This window comes from Bactrocera tryoni, chromosome 2, assembly GCF_016617805.1.
Source record: "Bactrocera tryoni isolate S06 chromosome 2, CSIRO_BtryS06_freeze2, whole genome shotgun sequence".
Taxonomy (NCBI): domain Eukaryota; kingdom Metazoa; phylum Arthropoda; class Insecta; order Diptera; family Tephritidae; genus Bactrocera; species Bactrocera tryoni.
Window position 1 is genome coordinate 56,961,291 of NC_052500.1, and position 13,827 is coordinate 56,975,117.

General features: G+C 34.7%; 1 protein-coding gene across 1 annotated transcript; it reads right to left on the minus strand.

The window, feature by feature from the left end:
• Positions 1-93: 93 nt before the first annotated feature.
• On the minus strand, positions 94-2,150 carry LOC120768775 (carcinine transporter-like). The gene is made up of 3 exons (XM_040095538.1): positions 1,844-2,150; positions 1,559-1,783; positions 94-171 (listed from the first exon to the last, which is right to left on the minus strand). Exons 1-3 carry the CDS (start codon positions 1,916-1,918, stop codon positions 94-96), a joined length of 378 nt encoding a protein of 125 aa, XP_039951472.1. The 5' UTR covers positions 1,919-2,150.
• Positions 2,151-13,827: the final 11,677 nt, after the last annotated feature.

Genomic DNA, 13,827 nt, shown 5'->3' on the forward strand with positions numbered 1-13,827 from the left:
GTTTCAACTCTGGCATTACTGCCCAAAGCAATAAATAGCCTACAATATTTTGCTCAGCTAATGGCGTTGGTAACATCTAGCACATTTAGATGGTTAGAATAGAACCTTTGCATTGTCTTTGAAACTTTTCTTAGGTGCACTCAGATTTCCATAACTTCGTAACGAACTAAGCTGCAAAAGTCAAGTTAAGAGAATATGGTTCTAAAGCCAGTTTTAAGCCTTCGATTTTTTAAGTGAAGGTTAACTCTTCGGTAATAATTTCTTCGTCAGTTTTTGAGATATCTGAATGAAATGTAACTGGTAGGTGCATTTCGACATTTAGGCTGTTCACGATAAGGTGGTTATCGGGTTATGTGGTTATGTGATTAAGTAAACAACAACAAAATACGGTATGACAAAATAACCAACTTTGACCAACCTAGACCCTTGTTTACAGATTATGTGGTTGTTTGCTTATTTCCAGTGTTAGAAAGTCGTTGGAATTTTACTAAATGGCAGCACAAAAAATAAATAAAACTAAGCGAATGACATTTCCATTTAGATTTTCTTATTGGAAAATCTGCTATTAACAGCTGTTTTTTGTTTACAATCAGCAAATTAAAACCGAAATAAAAAGCATCGAAAAACATCACAAAGCATCAAAAATCATCAATAATTATCAAAAATTGTTATTTATACAAAGAATTTTTTGAACCCTTAAAATTCGGATTACATAATAAGCACATACCTTCAATAAAGTCCATTTCCGGAATAGCAGAACTTATTTTAAATTCGATTATTTTTCTTTTTAAACTTTGTTTAGGCATTTTATAAGTAGGAATTTCATTGAACTAGAATTGTAAGCAATGAACAGTTGTTTGTGCAAAAATAAGCAAATAACCATACATAGGATGTTCACGGAGCACAGAGGTTATTTTTAATTTAATAATCACATGACCCGATAACCACCTTACCGTGAACAGCCTAATTCTATTTTATTATTTGTCGGAATCGACCAAATCCGACAACTATATCAGTGTCTCCCATGCAACTGATTATTCAGTTATTTTATTTTTCGGTTTGCTTGCCTTATTTTTTCTGTCATTATTAAGTATATAGTATATTAGAGGATTATTCAGCAAAATTTTGAGCTCTTAGCTCTTTAATTAAAAGAATTATATCGTAGAGTCTAAATAACCGGTTGCTTGTGCGATATCTGATATAGTTGTCCAATTTCCTTTATTTTCACTGTCACTGTTAAGTGTGTTTAAGAGAACAGTACTGCAATATTCACTTCACTTTTTTATTAAAGGCAAGCAGCCGGAAAATAAAATAACTGAATAATTGGTTGAACGGGAGATATGTGATATAGTACTCCGATCTGGCCAATTCCAACAAATTATCAATAGAATTTTAAAATGCACCTACGTATTAAATTTCATTTATATATCTCAAAAACTGACGAAAAAATTTCTCTAATCTCGAAAAGTTTTATACCCACGTTCCCTTCTTTCAAAACAAGAATTACCAAATTGACTCTATTACATGACTTATTATTCTTAATTTCATTTTTTCTCACCATGTTCTTTGGAATTGCTAAAAGTTTCCGTTTTTCTATGGGTATGTCCAATAGCTCTGGCACTTTGCACCAATAGTCATTAGGAACATTTGCCATAAAAATTTGATTAAAGGCACAAAATCCACAAGGTATACACGCTGGTAGGCATATTCCAAAAACCAACATTTTTTGATATATTCCAAACTCTCCTATTGATGGTAATAAGTCGTCTAAATCAAGAGATTCCTAAAACGAGTTTAATTATTGTTTATTCATATGTTTAAATTTAAGTATGTATACACATACATCCAGATTTTCATTATCATTTCTTAAATTTTTTCCTTCATAAATGTCGGCTACAATTTCGTTTTCATAATCCATATTCGCCTTACTTATTATTTTATATATATTTAAACTTCTTCTAATTGTTTGTTAGTACAGCAGTATGAAGACTTAAAAGTTTCTATCGTACTTTTATATGCCAAATGTACTAGGGTAAACTAAATTTTCACTAAGTAAAAACGTATTTTACAAGTACTCGTATAGCTGCATATTTCAATAGTTTGAATATAATGATTTTCGATTATAGCTGTTTAACGAGTTTCACTTACTTTAGGACAGTCAACATATATTATGTACAAAGAATGCTACATTTTTAATTAAAAAGCAAGAATAACAAGTAAGCTTCGGTAGCACCGCAACTATAACACATTTCACAAACGAAAATTTTTTTTGTATTTTGTAATTTGTATTTTAGCTATATAATAAAGTATCTAATCCGAGCAGTTTCTTCGGTAATGATCTGTGATCTGATAAGAACAATTTACTTGAAGATTTTGTCAAGATATCAATGAAAAAGTTTTCCATGCAAGCACTTGACTCCATTCATCCATTTGTATGTTAGGTATACGTTACAGTGGTCCAATATCAGCGGTTACGACAAATGAGCATCTTACTGAGCATGAAGAGAAAAGGACGTGCGCAATGATCTCTTAATAAATGATTTTTCATTTCATTGCTGTTTCACTTGCTGGGCCGCTACATACACTACATAATCCAATATCTATCTCGAGTATTAATTAGTTTGACAAATAACTCAACATGTTGCCCGTTCTTAAAATTTTTATGGCGGTTCCGACTATGTTTGATGGACACAGTTTGTTATACTCAGCAGTAATACTGGTAATTAAACATAGTTTCCATAACCTAACGGTTGTTCGTATCACTCAAGACTCATCGCGATATAATATATACACCGTTCGTCCATCTGTCCGCATAGCCGTACAAGCGAGAACTTGAAAAAATATGCTTTTTATTAGCGGAAGCGAAAAGCGCGTTTATTTGGAGTTTCAAATTATTACTTAATTATCAAAATTCAACTCCTTAAATTGTATTCTAAGCTGCAATTAAATACTGCTAAATACATAATTTCGTTTTGAGTTATTTAATGTGTACACATGTATGTGCGTTTAACAGTTTTTTAAAATGAGAAAGTCCCAAGTAACTAACGAGTTAAGAGCGCTACAAAAGTTTTTTTTTTTTAATAAAACAATAACAGTTTGGGATATCAATGAACTATATACTATATATACTTTAAATTCGTATATCAGATAATTCAACCCAGCATTTTTTTTAAATAAAAAAACTTCTTTTCAGAACAAAACATCAGTTATTTTCAAAATTGTGTAAGTCCATTTTTTTAATTTTTCAGTAAATAATACATCTTTTAACTATTTTTAACTTTTAACTATCCAACTCAAGTAGTTCTCATAATTTTTCAACTACATTTTTATAGATTTTAAGCAAATAATTTAGTACAGTTGAACTTTTTTTCCTTTTAAAACGCCCAAAAGATCTATATCTCAACTTTCTCGAAATAGTTCCTAGGCGAGGGTATCAAAAACAGGCCCTGATGGAGAATCACATCGCAATCGAGTCCCAGAGAGTAGAGTATCAAGCGCTCGCAGGGACTTGCTCAACAAAATTCAAGGTCTTCTCAAGTCCGCGAGTTAATTTTTACATTAAGTAAAAATTAGAAAAAAGAATATATTTTTGAGGTGCAACGAAATGTGTACTATTTATTAATACTCTTAAAACTAACTTATTACATGGTCCTTACTTCTATTTATACCAACTAGTATGCTTACTTATTACTAATTGATAGATTGTTTGGATACATATGTACTTGTATATTATATAATTCGTTTAGGTTTGTTTACACATATATTTTTTGCTTAGATATATTCCCTTTCTTCTAAGGTAAGGTTGTTGGGTTATTCAAACTTAAAGTCGTTTTGATACATTCCGTTTTTATCATAAGGAATACGTTACTTAACTCGCACTCGGGAGTCGAGTATCGAACGATCGCAGCGACTTACTGAACAAAATTTGAGGACCTTATACGCACGTGCGCGAGAATCGATTATTACAATGCCAAACATTGATTTAATTAACGTACTACAACGAGCGTGCCAAAGTAAACTGGACGTAAAAAAACAGAAAGAATGTTTTTTTTTGGCAAAATCAATTTATTTTATACAAAATAGTCTCCTTCTGCTTCAATGCAGTTTTTTGCATCGTCCAAAAGCATGTCGAACGAGTATTTTAGCTCGTTGACCGGTGTGGCCGCCAGTATGCCGGTGCAAGCCTTTTGAATGACATTTTTCCGAAAAGGAAGAGGTCGCACGGTGTCACATCAGGTGAATTCGGGGAGTGGTTAATGGTTAAAATTTGATTTTGGTGAAATAATAGGTCACAAGCGTCGATCGATGAGAGCAATTTTTGGTCGTCAGTCAATATGTGCAGAACAAACCGTGCACACATCTTTCGTAAACCCAAATGTTCGGTCAAAATGCGATAAATCGATGTTTTGGAGATGTTCAATTCCATTTCCATGAATTTTAATGATGATTTTGGGCTGATTTTTGAAGAATTCACACACAGTTTCGATGGAATTTCCGGTGGTCACGGATTTTGATTAGCCCACATGTTGACCGTCATATACTATCGGGTGATTTTTTAAGAGCTTGATAACTTTTTAAAAAAAAAAAACGCATAAAATTTGCAAAATCTCATCGGTTCTTTATTTGAAACGTTAGATTGGTTCATGACATTTACTTTTTTGAAGATAATTTCATTTAAATGTTGACCGCGGCTGCGTCTTAGGTGGTCCATTCGGAAAGTCCAATTTTGGGCAACTTTTTTCGAGCATTTCGGCCGGAATAGCCCGAATTTCTTCGGAAATGTTGTCTTCCAAAGCTGGAATAGTTGCTGGCTTATTTCTGTAGACTTTAGACTTGACGTAGCCCCACAAAAAATAGTCTAAAGGCGTTAAATCGCATGATCTTGGTGGCCAACTTACGGGTCCATTTCTTGAGATGAATTGTTCTCCGAAGTTTTCCCTCAAAATGGCCATAGAATCGCGAGCTGTGTGGCATGTAGCGCCATCTTGTTGAAACCACATGTCCACCAAGTTCAGTTCTTCCATTTTTGGCAACAAAAAGTTTGTTAGCATCGAACGATAGCGATCGCCATTCACCGTAACGTTATGTCCAACAGCATCTTTGAAAAATACGGTCCAATGATTCCACCAGCGTACAAACCACACCAAACAGTGCATTTTTCGGGATGCATGGGCAGTTGGCCACCAAGATCATGCGATTTAACGCCTTTAGACTATTTTTGTGGGGCTACGTCAAGTCTAAAGTCTACAGAAATAAGCCAGCAACTATTCCAGCTTTGGAAGACAACATTTCCGAAGAAATTCGGGCTATTCCGGCCGAAATGCTCGAAAAAGTTGCCCAAAATTGACTTTCCGAATGGACCACCTAAGACGCAGCCGCGGTCAACATTTAAATGAAATTATCTTCAAAAGTAAATGTCATGAACCAATCTAACGTTTCAAATAAAGAACCGATGAGATTTTGCAAATTTTATGCGTTTTTTTTTTTAAAAAAAGTTATCAAGCTCTTAAAAAATCACCCGATATATGTCCTCACGACCACTTTGAAAACGTTGAAACCACTCGTGCCTCTGGATAGGCAATCATCGCCATAAACTCAATTTAAACGTTTCGGTAAATATTTTACCAATTTTAAAACAAAATTTAATGTTGGCTCTTTGTTCGAAGCTCATTTTCGCACCGATAACACAAACATACTGACACTTAAAACGCAATAACTTCACTTCCAATCCATGAAATGTCATGACATTCTCACTGGAAAATTGATAAAGATAGTAGATTCTAACGCACCTGTCGACATATCGATAGAGCCACCAGAGGGCTACAGATTTCTTCTATCACCTATAGTTTTTTTGCTATGAGGATTTTTATTAAAAAAAAATAAAAAACAGCGATAGATATATTATTGTCATTTTATTTCATTTACCAAAAAGTACCTTAAAATGTTACAGTTGATTTTTTTCGGCGATATTTTGTCGCAAAGCACACATTCACTCCACCTGGTACCGTTTCTCCATAGCAGAAATGTCTTGGTGGAACAGTTCCCCATGATTTACACTTAGGGCCCTTAAATTTTCGGGGAAAAATCCAGATAGGAGTCCAGGAAGTTAATTTTAAGGGACATGTAATTGTCATAAAATTTTCACATTTCCGAGAAAATTTTTAACAACGCTTTAAAGGCACTCCAAGCTCGTATTTCAGTTTCATTGAGCATTTACTCGAATGTTTTATCTTTCATTAGTTCTTTTATTTGCGGACCCACAAATATGCCTTCCTTAATTTTTGCTTAACTGACTCTGAGACATTTTTGTTTCAGATATAAGAACCCTCTTCCATTCCTCTCCATTTCCTTAACAAAATTCTTCATTAAACCCAATTTAATATGCAAAGGTGGTAGTTTTAGGGATCAACTAGAGGTTCACTGGTAACGTTTTTTTGTCTCAGCACTCACTGCCTGACGTACTGGCAATGCTTCTATACATAATGACAGTCTCTCGCAAGGCTGTCCCATTCGCAAAGGAAGCAACAATATTTCGTATATCCTAGTTGCATTCCAAGAAGAAGGGCAAGTTCCCCGCACACATAACAAAATCTGTTAGCACTGTTTACGCACTGCCTAGGATTTGTAGCTAAAAATATTAAACACAGTAATTTTAAAAACGTAAAATAATGTGAACTCAAAAACGTTTTCCTATCCAAACATAGAACACGTAACGGATTAGGACACCGTTAGTCTACTGATAAATTTTGTAAAATAAAATGATCGTAAAATACGCTGCTTACTTCAAACAAGCAGGCAGGACCGGTCTAAACCGGATAAATCCCTGATCGTATGAAAATATGAGGTGATGCAATATAATGAAATTTTATGTATTGTAAAATCTAAAGCCGCACGTTCCAGAATATCTGTCGGTGATAGAAAATTCTGTTTTCAGATTTGACTTTAGGGTATCAAACAGCAATATAAACACCTAAGAAATTTCCTGTCACAAATTAGTGCAATAATACAAAAGATATACTTTCATGTTAAAATTTTTTATATATTTACTAGCGTTACCCGGCGCGCTTCTCTACGCAAAAAATTGATTGCTTAAAAGATGATTTCTTAACACAATAATGAAAAAGAAAAGCAATGTTCAATTTAATACAATTGTATACACAACATTTTTTGTTTTATTTTGTGGTGCATAAATAAACAAATTTTTCGTGGCTCCAACTCTCGAATGCAACGTACAGTTGACCGTGAGAAAAGCAAGCTTCCTCTAAATTAACTCCACACACCTGGAGCGTTTGCCCTTGAGCTTTGTTGACGGTCATAGCAAAAGATAGCCGAACAGGAAATTGAAGACGTTTAAATTCGAATGGCATGTCCGTTGGTATTAATGGGATGCGCGGTATAAGTACAATTTCACCTTTTGCTTTGCCAGTGAGAACCTGTTGCTTGAATTAAATGTTGCATCAATTTCTTCACTGAAAGTCTCGTCCCATTACAAAGTTTCGGTGCATTAAGATTTCGAAGAAGTATAATCGATGAACCAACTTTCAAATTCAAATTATGCGGTGGCATTCCTGGTGGTTCCAAAGAATTTAAAAATTCAACCGGATAATTGACTGCGTCTTCATCATTCATAGCAGTATCAAAGGATTTATACGTTTCCGAATTACCTGACAATTTTTCCTGGATGTGGAAATTGATTTCATTGACATTGACATTTTTTGGTGCTAAAATTGCAACGTTCTCATAACCAATCATGGTTATTATAATTTTGAGCAATATTTGGAAAAACGCGATCAATGAGTTCTTCTTTTTTGATGATACAATTATTGAAAAATTATTCGGTAACGTGATAAACCCATTTTGATCACTTGCCATTTATACATATTGTGGAGTATACGTTTGCACGAACGCACGCAATTCATTACGATCGAATTGCGTAAGTTCGCGTGCAAATCTCGTTCAAATAAATCATGCATTGGACGATTTGGTGGAGTCAATCCTAATTGCCCTAATGCCTTATTTGCAATCGTAAGGCACAAATCTTCGATCATTATCAAGGCTTCATTATACATTTCCAATGTCAGCAGCAATGCAGGATCATTGGAACGATGTCGAAGTCGCAGAATCAAAAATGTCTTCAGCCATGAAATCTTTGTATTTATTCCACAATTCCAGTGGATTTGATGGAAAACATGTTGATATTATGATCACAAATAACATACGAGTTTGAATTGGTGGAGAAACAATTGATGCATCACGAAGCGTAGCATCCCAATGCGTATGACTGTAATGTTGGAATGATTGAGGTCCATGTACGTTCACCAACAAAATTCGCAAGTAAAAACATTCAACATTAGCTGGACTAACTGTAAAAATGCGTCCCAAAGCATCTGTTCGAAAAATACCTGGATAACCATCAACAGGTGTGCCTTGTTTGCGATGTTGAAATTTTTTTGTTGATGCATTCCATGTGAAATAGTGAGACACTTCCGAATATAGCAAAGTCCTGGAAAATTCATCAGTTTCACGATAACTGGAAATAAGCTGTCAGTGTAGTTACTGGTGGCTCTACTACTCTTTGTTCGGCTTTTGCAGCAGTGTAGTAAACACGTTGGTCGTTTTCAAGATGAACTGCCAAATGTACAACAACCGGATGTCTGTCATGCGAAATTGGAAACGATAAAAATACGCCATACAGCTTCATTCGCACTAATATATGCGCCCATTTGGTACTGCAAAATTTCGTCATGATTATTCTCAGGAGCCACTCCAAAAACAGCCATATTGCTGCCCTTATTCACATACTTGCAAATATATTTGATTGATTTTACAGAATTGCAATATTCTACATTGTTGTGAGTGTTGAACATTTTTGACAGCATCGGTGAGTACGGAACTATCCACCGGTTATCGATTTCAACATCTTGATTTTTAATTTTAATTACAGTTGATATACCGTTGTCTTCAGTTGATCGTCGACGATACTGTGATACTGATATCCATCATCTCCTGTAATTGTTTCAGCAATCAATTGCTTTGGAAAACGTTTCGAACATTTACCATCAATCATACAAAGTAGATTTCGATTAATATCACCACAGAGACCGTGAATCATATTTTTCGTGACAACTTCGAATAATCCTGGCGATGGTTTGATCTGGAATTTCTTCAGATATGACGGTATCAATCATATCATGGGTTATTTTGTTTACGCACCAAATCAAAATATGTGCCTGAGGTAAGCCTCTTTTTTGCCACTCTATGGTATACATAAAGCACCGCACTTCTCCAAATACACGGAGTTTGACAATCAGATCCATTAATTTTTTCAATTTTTGTTGGAATACACGGGCAGTTATGTCATGCCGATCTTTTGGCACCTGACCATCAAGTAAACAATCAGACACATCGATCCACTTCGGGGTGCACGTAAATGTTATGAATAGATCCGGTCGTCCATAATTTCGTACATGTTCATGCATATGACGTGGGCTACCAACATATGATTATGGTAAAATTGTTCAAACGGCCGATATCATTCACATTTACATCATTGATTATTGCGTCACGCAAATATATGTATTCCTCTGATCTTAATCGGGCTTGATTGTAACGGATGAAATTTAATCGCTCAATTTTCAATTTTGGCGTACATATCGATGATAGATATTGATGCGAAAGTTGATTGCATCGCAAAATAAAATTTGTTTCTGAGGGCGAATCATCAATCGGTACGAATAAAAATTCATCGCACTGACTTTTTCTGTTGATTCTTGACCTGTATTGCAAAAATTAATTAGCGAATGAAAATGATTTATAAATCATATTTAGCACATTCGCGTAAATTGCGGGAATTCCCGTCATTCATGTTTCCTTCAATAAAACAATTGCGGGAATTCCCGCGCTATTGGAATAGCTATTGATAGGCTTTTCTACCGTCAAAAATTGCTCACTTCTTATCACTTCACATTTTTAGTGTTGGTAAAGTCGTGAACTACCATCCCTAACAGGCCAACCGCAATTCAAACAAATTTAATTTGGGGAATCCCCATTCAAGGTTAACGTGCCAGTCATTTGGGGTTTGTTGAGGGGAAGTTTCAATAAAACGAAATGCGGGAAATCCCGACAAAAGTGCATAGGAAATTCATGTGGTAATGGCGGGAATTCCCTTAATTTGTTCAGACTATTTAAAAAAATTAATGTAATCAGAAAGAAAGCGGGAATTCCCGCTCTTCAATTTTGTATGGAAAAATTAAGTGATTATCTGGCAGCCACCCGCTAAATTCAAATGAACGCTGAACGTGTTAAAACAAAATAAAAATGTAAATGTACCTGTTGTTGGATTTATCACTGGTATGTTGATGTGATAGCCATCGTCCCCTCTCCAAAACACAAATGGGGTATTGCAAATGCATCATAACAGCGATGGTGGAGTTCTGAAATACGTTGTAAATTCTCATTTCTACGATACAAAAAATAATGTCTCGTGACTGAAACTGTTCGCCAACCACAAACAATGGCTTTCATCAATCGTTGGTGCATTGAATCGTCTGGTGTGCTCCCCAATTGGTGTGTGTTTTATCGGCTTTTATTATGATTTTGTGGCCATCCGTTCGAGTGCCACTTTAAACAATTTCACCAATTCATTGTGTTGATGAAAAAATGTTTGCAATTCATTCACGATTGATCTTCTCGTATTCGTCGAAATTGCACAGCACTTATTTAATTCACGATTCTCACCATCAATGAAATATATTTGCAAAAATTTATGATCATCATCTGGGAATGGTAGCAAAGACCCAGCCTTATGGTATAATTGACCTTGAATCGGTAACGGTCGAGAAATATATATAGATGATAACGGATCTTAATTTCTAAAAACATCGAACACAGGGACGGCACATAAATTAAAAATGATATTGCTAATTCCACACGAAGAAATCACCTTAAACGTCGGCATAAATCCATCTTTTATGATATTTGTAGCTCCAAAAGATGTCATTTGAAAGCATGAATTGTATTTTTGAATATTTAAGAGGAAATGCTTTGACGTTGGCGAATTACCAAAAACCAATGAATGCAAAGGTTCTGGTGGAAGTTCTAGCACCGGTAATTTGACTTTCCCACCAGCACAACACATGCCAGGCGTTTCGTTTATGAATTTAAATGCTTTGCAATGTATATGTACATTCTATATTCATCTGGCCAATGTAGGCATACATGCTGTAATCAATGGTGGCATCGTAATTGAAAGCCGCGTGTTCCATTTGACGTATATCATAAACGGACGTACGCCCCGACGGTTTCTTGGTGCTTGGACTATTATCCAAGTGAGTTCTCCGTCTGTGTCGTTGTGTTTCCATTTCATTTCGTCGAACACGATCTTCTTCACTTTATGATCTTCGATTTAACGCTGTAGCATTTGATTGACGTGAATGTTTGGTCGTCTTGAACGTGGCATTCTTTCAGTACAGTGTATGACTAATTGAATGTAAAAGCAACACATTGAAAATTATTTCTAGAAAAAATTATACATTTAATTCAAACTTCAATGTGTGTGCGTGGAAATATGAATTCACATACACTCTACACTGGACATAACCTCAATTGTGCAAATAAAGAAAACACTCACCGATATCAAATTAAAATTGTGAAAATTAAGTAACGCTTGGCAATTGAACTATATATATAAAAATGAAGCAATTAAAATACAATTAAAAAAGAAACACATGGTTAACACTCACCAAAAGTATGTTTGTTCAAAATGAGAGCAAGATATAAAAGAACTCAAAGCACATAAGAAAACTGTCAACTGAATTCCAATGACAGCAAATTAATATTCTGTTCGCAATGAGAGCACGATGTAAAATTGATAAATCGTATTGAAAATACTTGATTTTGGTACAGTGTATTTACTCACAAAAAATGTCAAACTCAGGAACGGCTGCAACGATTCCAAACAAACTTCACACAAACCACCTCCTTATAGATAGGAACGAACTCTAAAATTTTTGTGTCAATCGATTCGGCGGTTCTTGAGTTATAAGATTACCAAGGAAATGTAACTTCTTTTTATATATATAGATTATTTTAAAACTGCGTCATAACATAACATCATAACAAAAAACTTCTTGTTTTATTATTGAAAATTTGAAAAACAGCTGTCAGTGTTGCCTGTTTTTGGGAGTTACCAACGGAGTTATCTTCACTAACTCTTGAAATAATCCGGATTAATGCGTTTAATCCGTATTAACGCTGCCTTCTGTCAAATGCTTTTAGTACATGTTAACTAGGACTTGCTAAAATGCACAAACAAACATATGTGTGTATAATATCGTGAGCGAATACTGACGTTAGTATAGGTTTACTAAGCAAGCATAAGCAAACAAATATACAAGTACATATATATATGTATGTACACAATGTAAATGCAATTATTAACTACTTCGAGGTGAATAACTTCAAATGCTTCACCATGAATATTTTGGACAAATAAATCGAGAATAAGAAATAGCAAAAACTATATTAGAATATATGACCAAAGAATGCACTGATTCTTAATAGCTTTCCCAAAATCTTGGCCTCGTTGAAAGACATTTCAAACTAGCTCATGAATTGGTCGAATGTCTCAAATACAGCCGTTTCCTGTAATTCAGTTCACAGCTCTTCCCATAGAAAATTTTAGATGTGTTAAGTTGTTATTGATGTTTAGTCGCTTCAAACCACTTTGATATCACTTGAAGTTCGTTAATATACTCATTTCATTACCTGTTTCAAAACATTTGTTTAATTCTTGATTCAATCTTCGTAAATTGTTGAGTTTAGCATGCAATCTCCGCTCTGACCTTAGTGCACTACCAATTAATAAAATGCCTCAGAGTTAATGCTTCATGATCGTTTGGATTTGATGACTATGATATTATTGGACGAGAATTTAACACAGATTCTATGTATCTTAAACAGGACTGTTGTTAGTTTCTCAGCTGTGAGTGTTGCATTTTTGATGATACGGTTCAGATGACCCTTAACCGATTTAACAGCCCAAATAAATAAAATTAAAGTTTATAAGTTCTTTAGAACAATATTGTTTAATCTTTGTTTTCTGTTAAATTAAAATGATTTTAATTCAGCTGGTTACCGCATAACACCAACAGAATATGTTGCGTTATTCCAAAAGGTGTCAGCGGGAAACTCTCTTCTTCCAATAATCCGCTTTAATGACGCTTAAAATGCGATGCCGTTGCACATAGGAGCATTTTGCTTCAAAAACCGGACAAAAGTGAGAATTACAAACTACAGCGATGCTACTCAAAATGGATTTTTTAATACCTATGTAACCGTATTACAATAAACCGATTTTCCCCGGCGTGGCACCGTCCACAATTTGGTGAAATCCCATATCTCGGAACCCGATTTAGTTTAGTATGTGATATTCTTTTAATATTTCTATGTCACAGTGTGAAAATGAGCGCATTCGGACCACAATCACGCGTACTTCCCATATAACACAATTTAAAATTCCAAGGTTGTTGTGTTATTCAAACTTAAGGTTGTTTTGATACATTCTGTTTTTATCATAAGGAATACGTTACTTAACTCGCACTCGGGAGTCGAGTATCTGACGATCGCAACGACTTACTGAACAAAATTTGAGGACCTCACACGCACAAGCGCGAGAATCGATTATAACAATGCCAAAAATTTATTTAATTAACGTACAACGAGCGTTCCAAAGTAAACAGGACTTAAAAAAAAAACAGAACAAATGGTTTTTTCGGCAAAAACAATTTATTTTATTCAAAATAGTCTCCTTTTGCTTCAATACAGTTT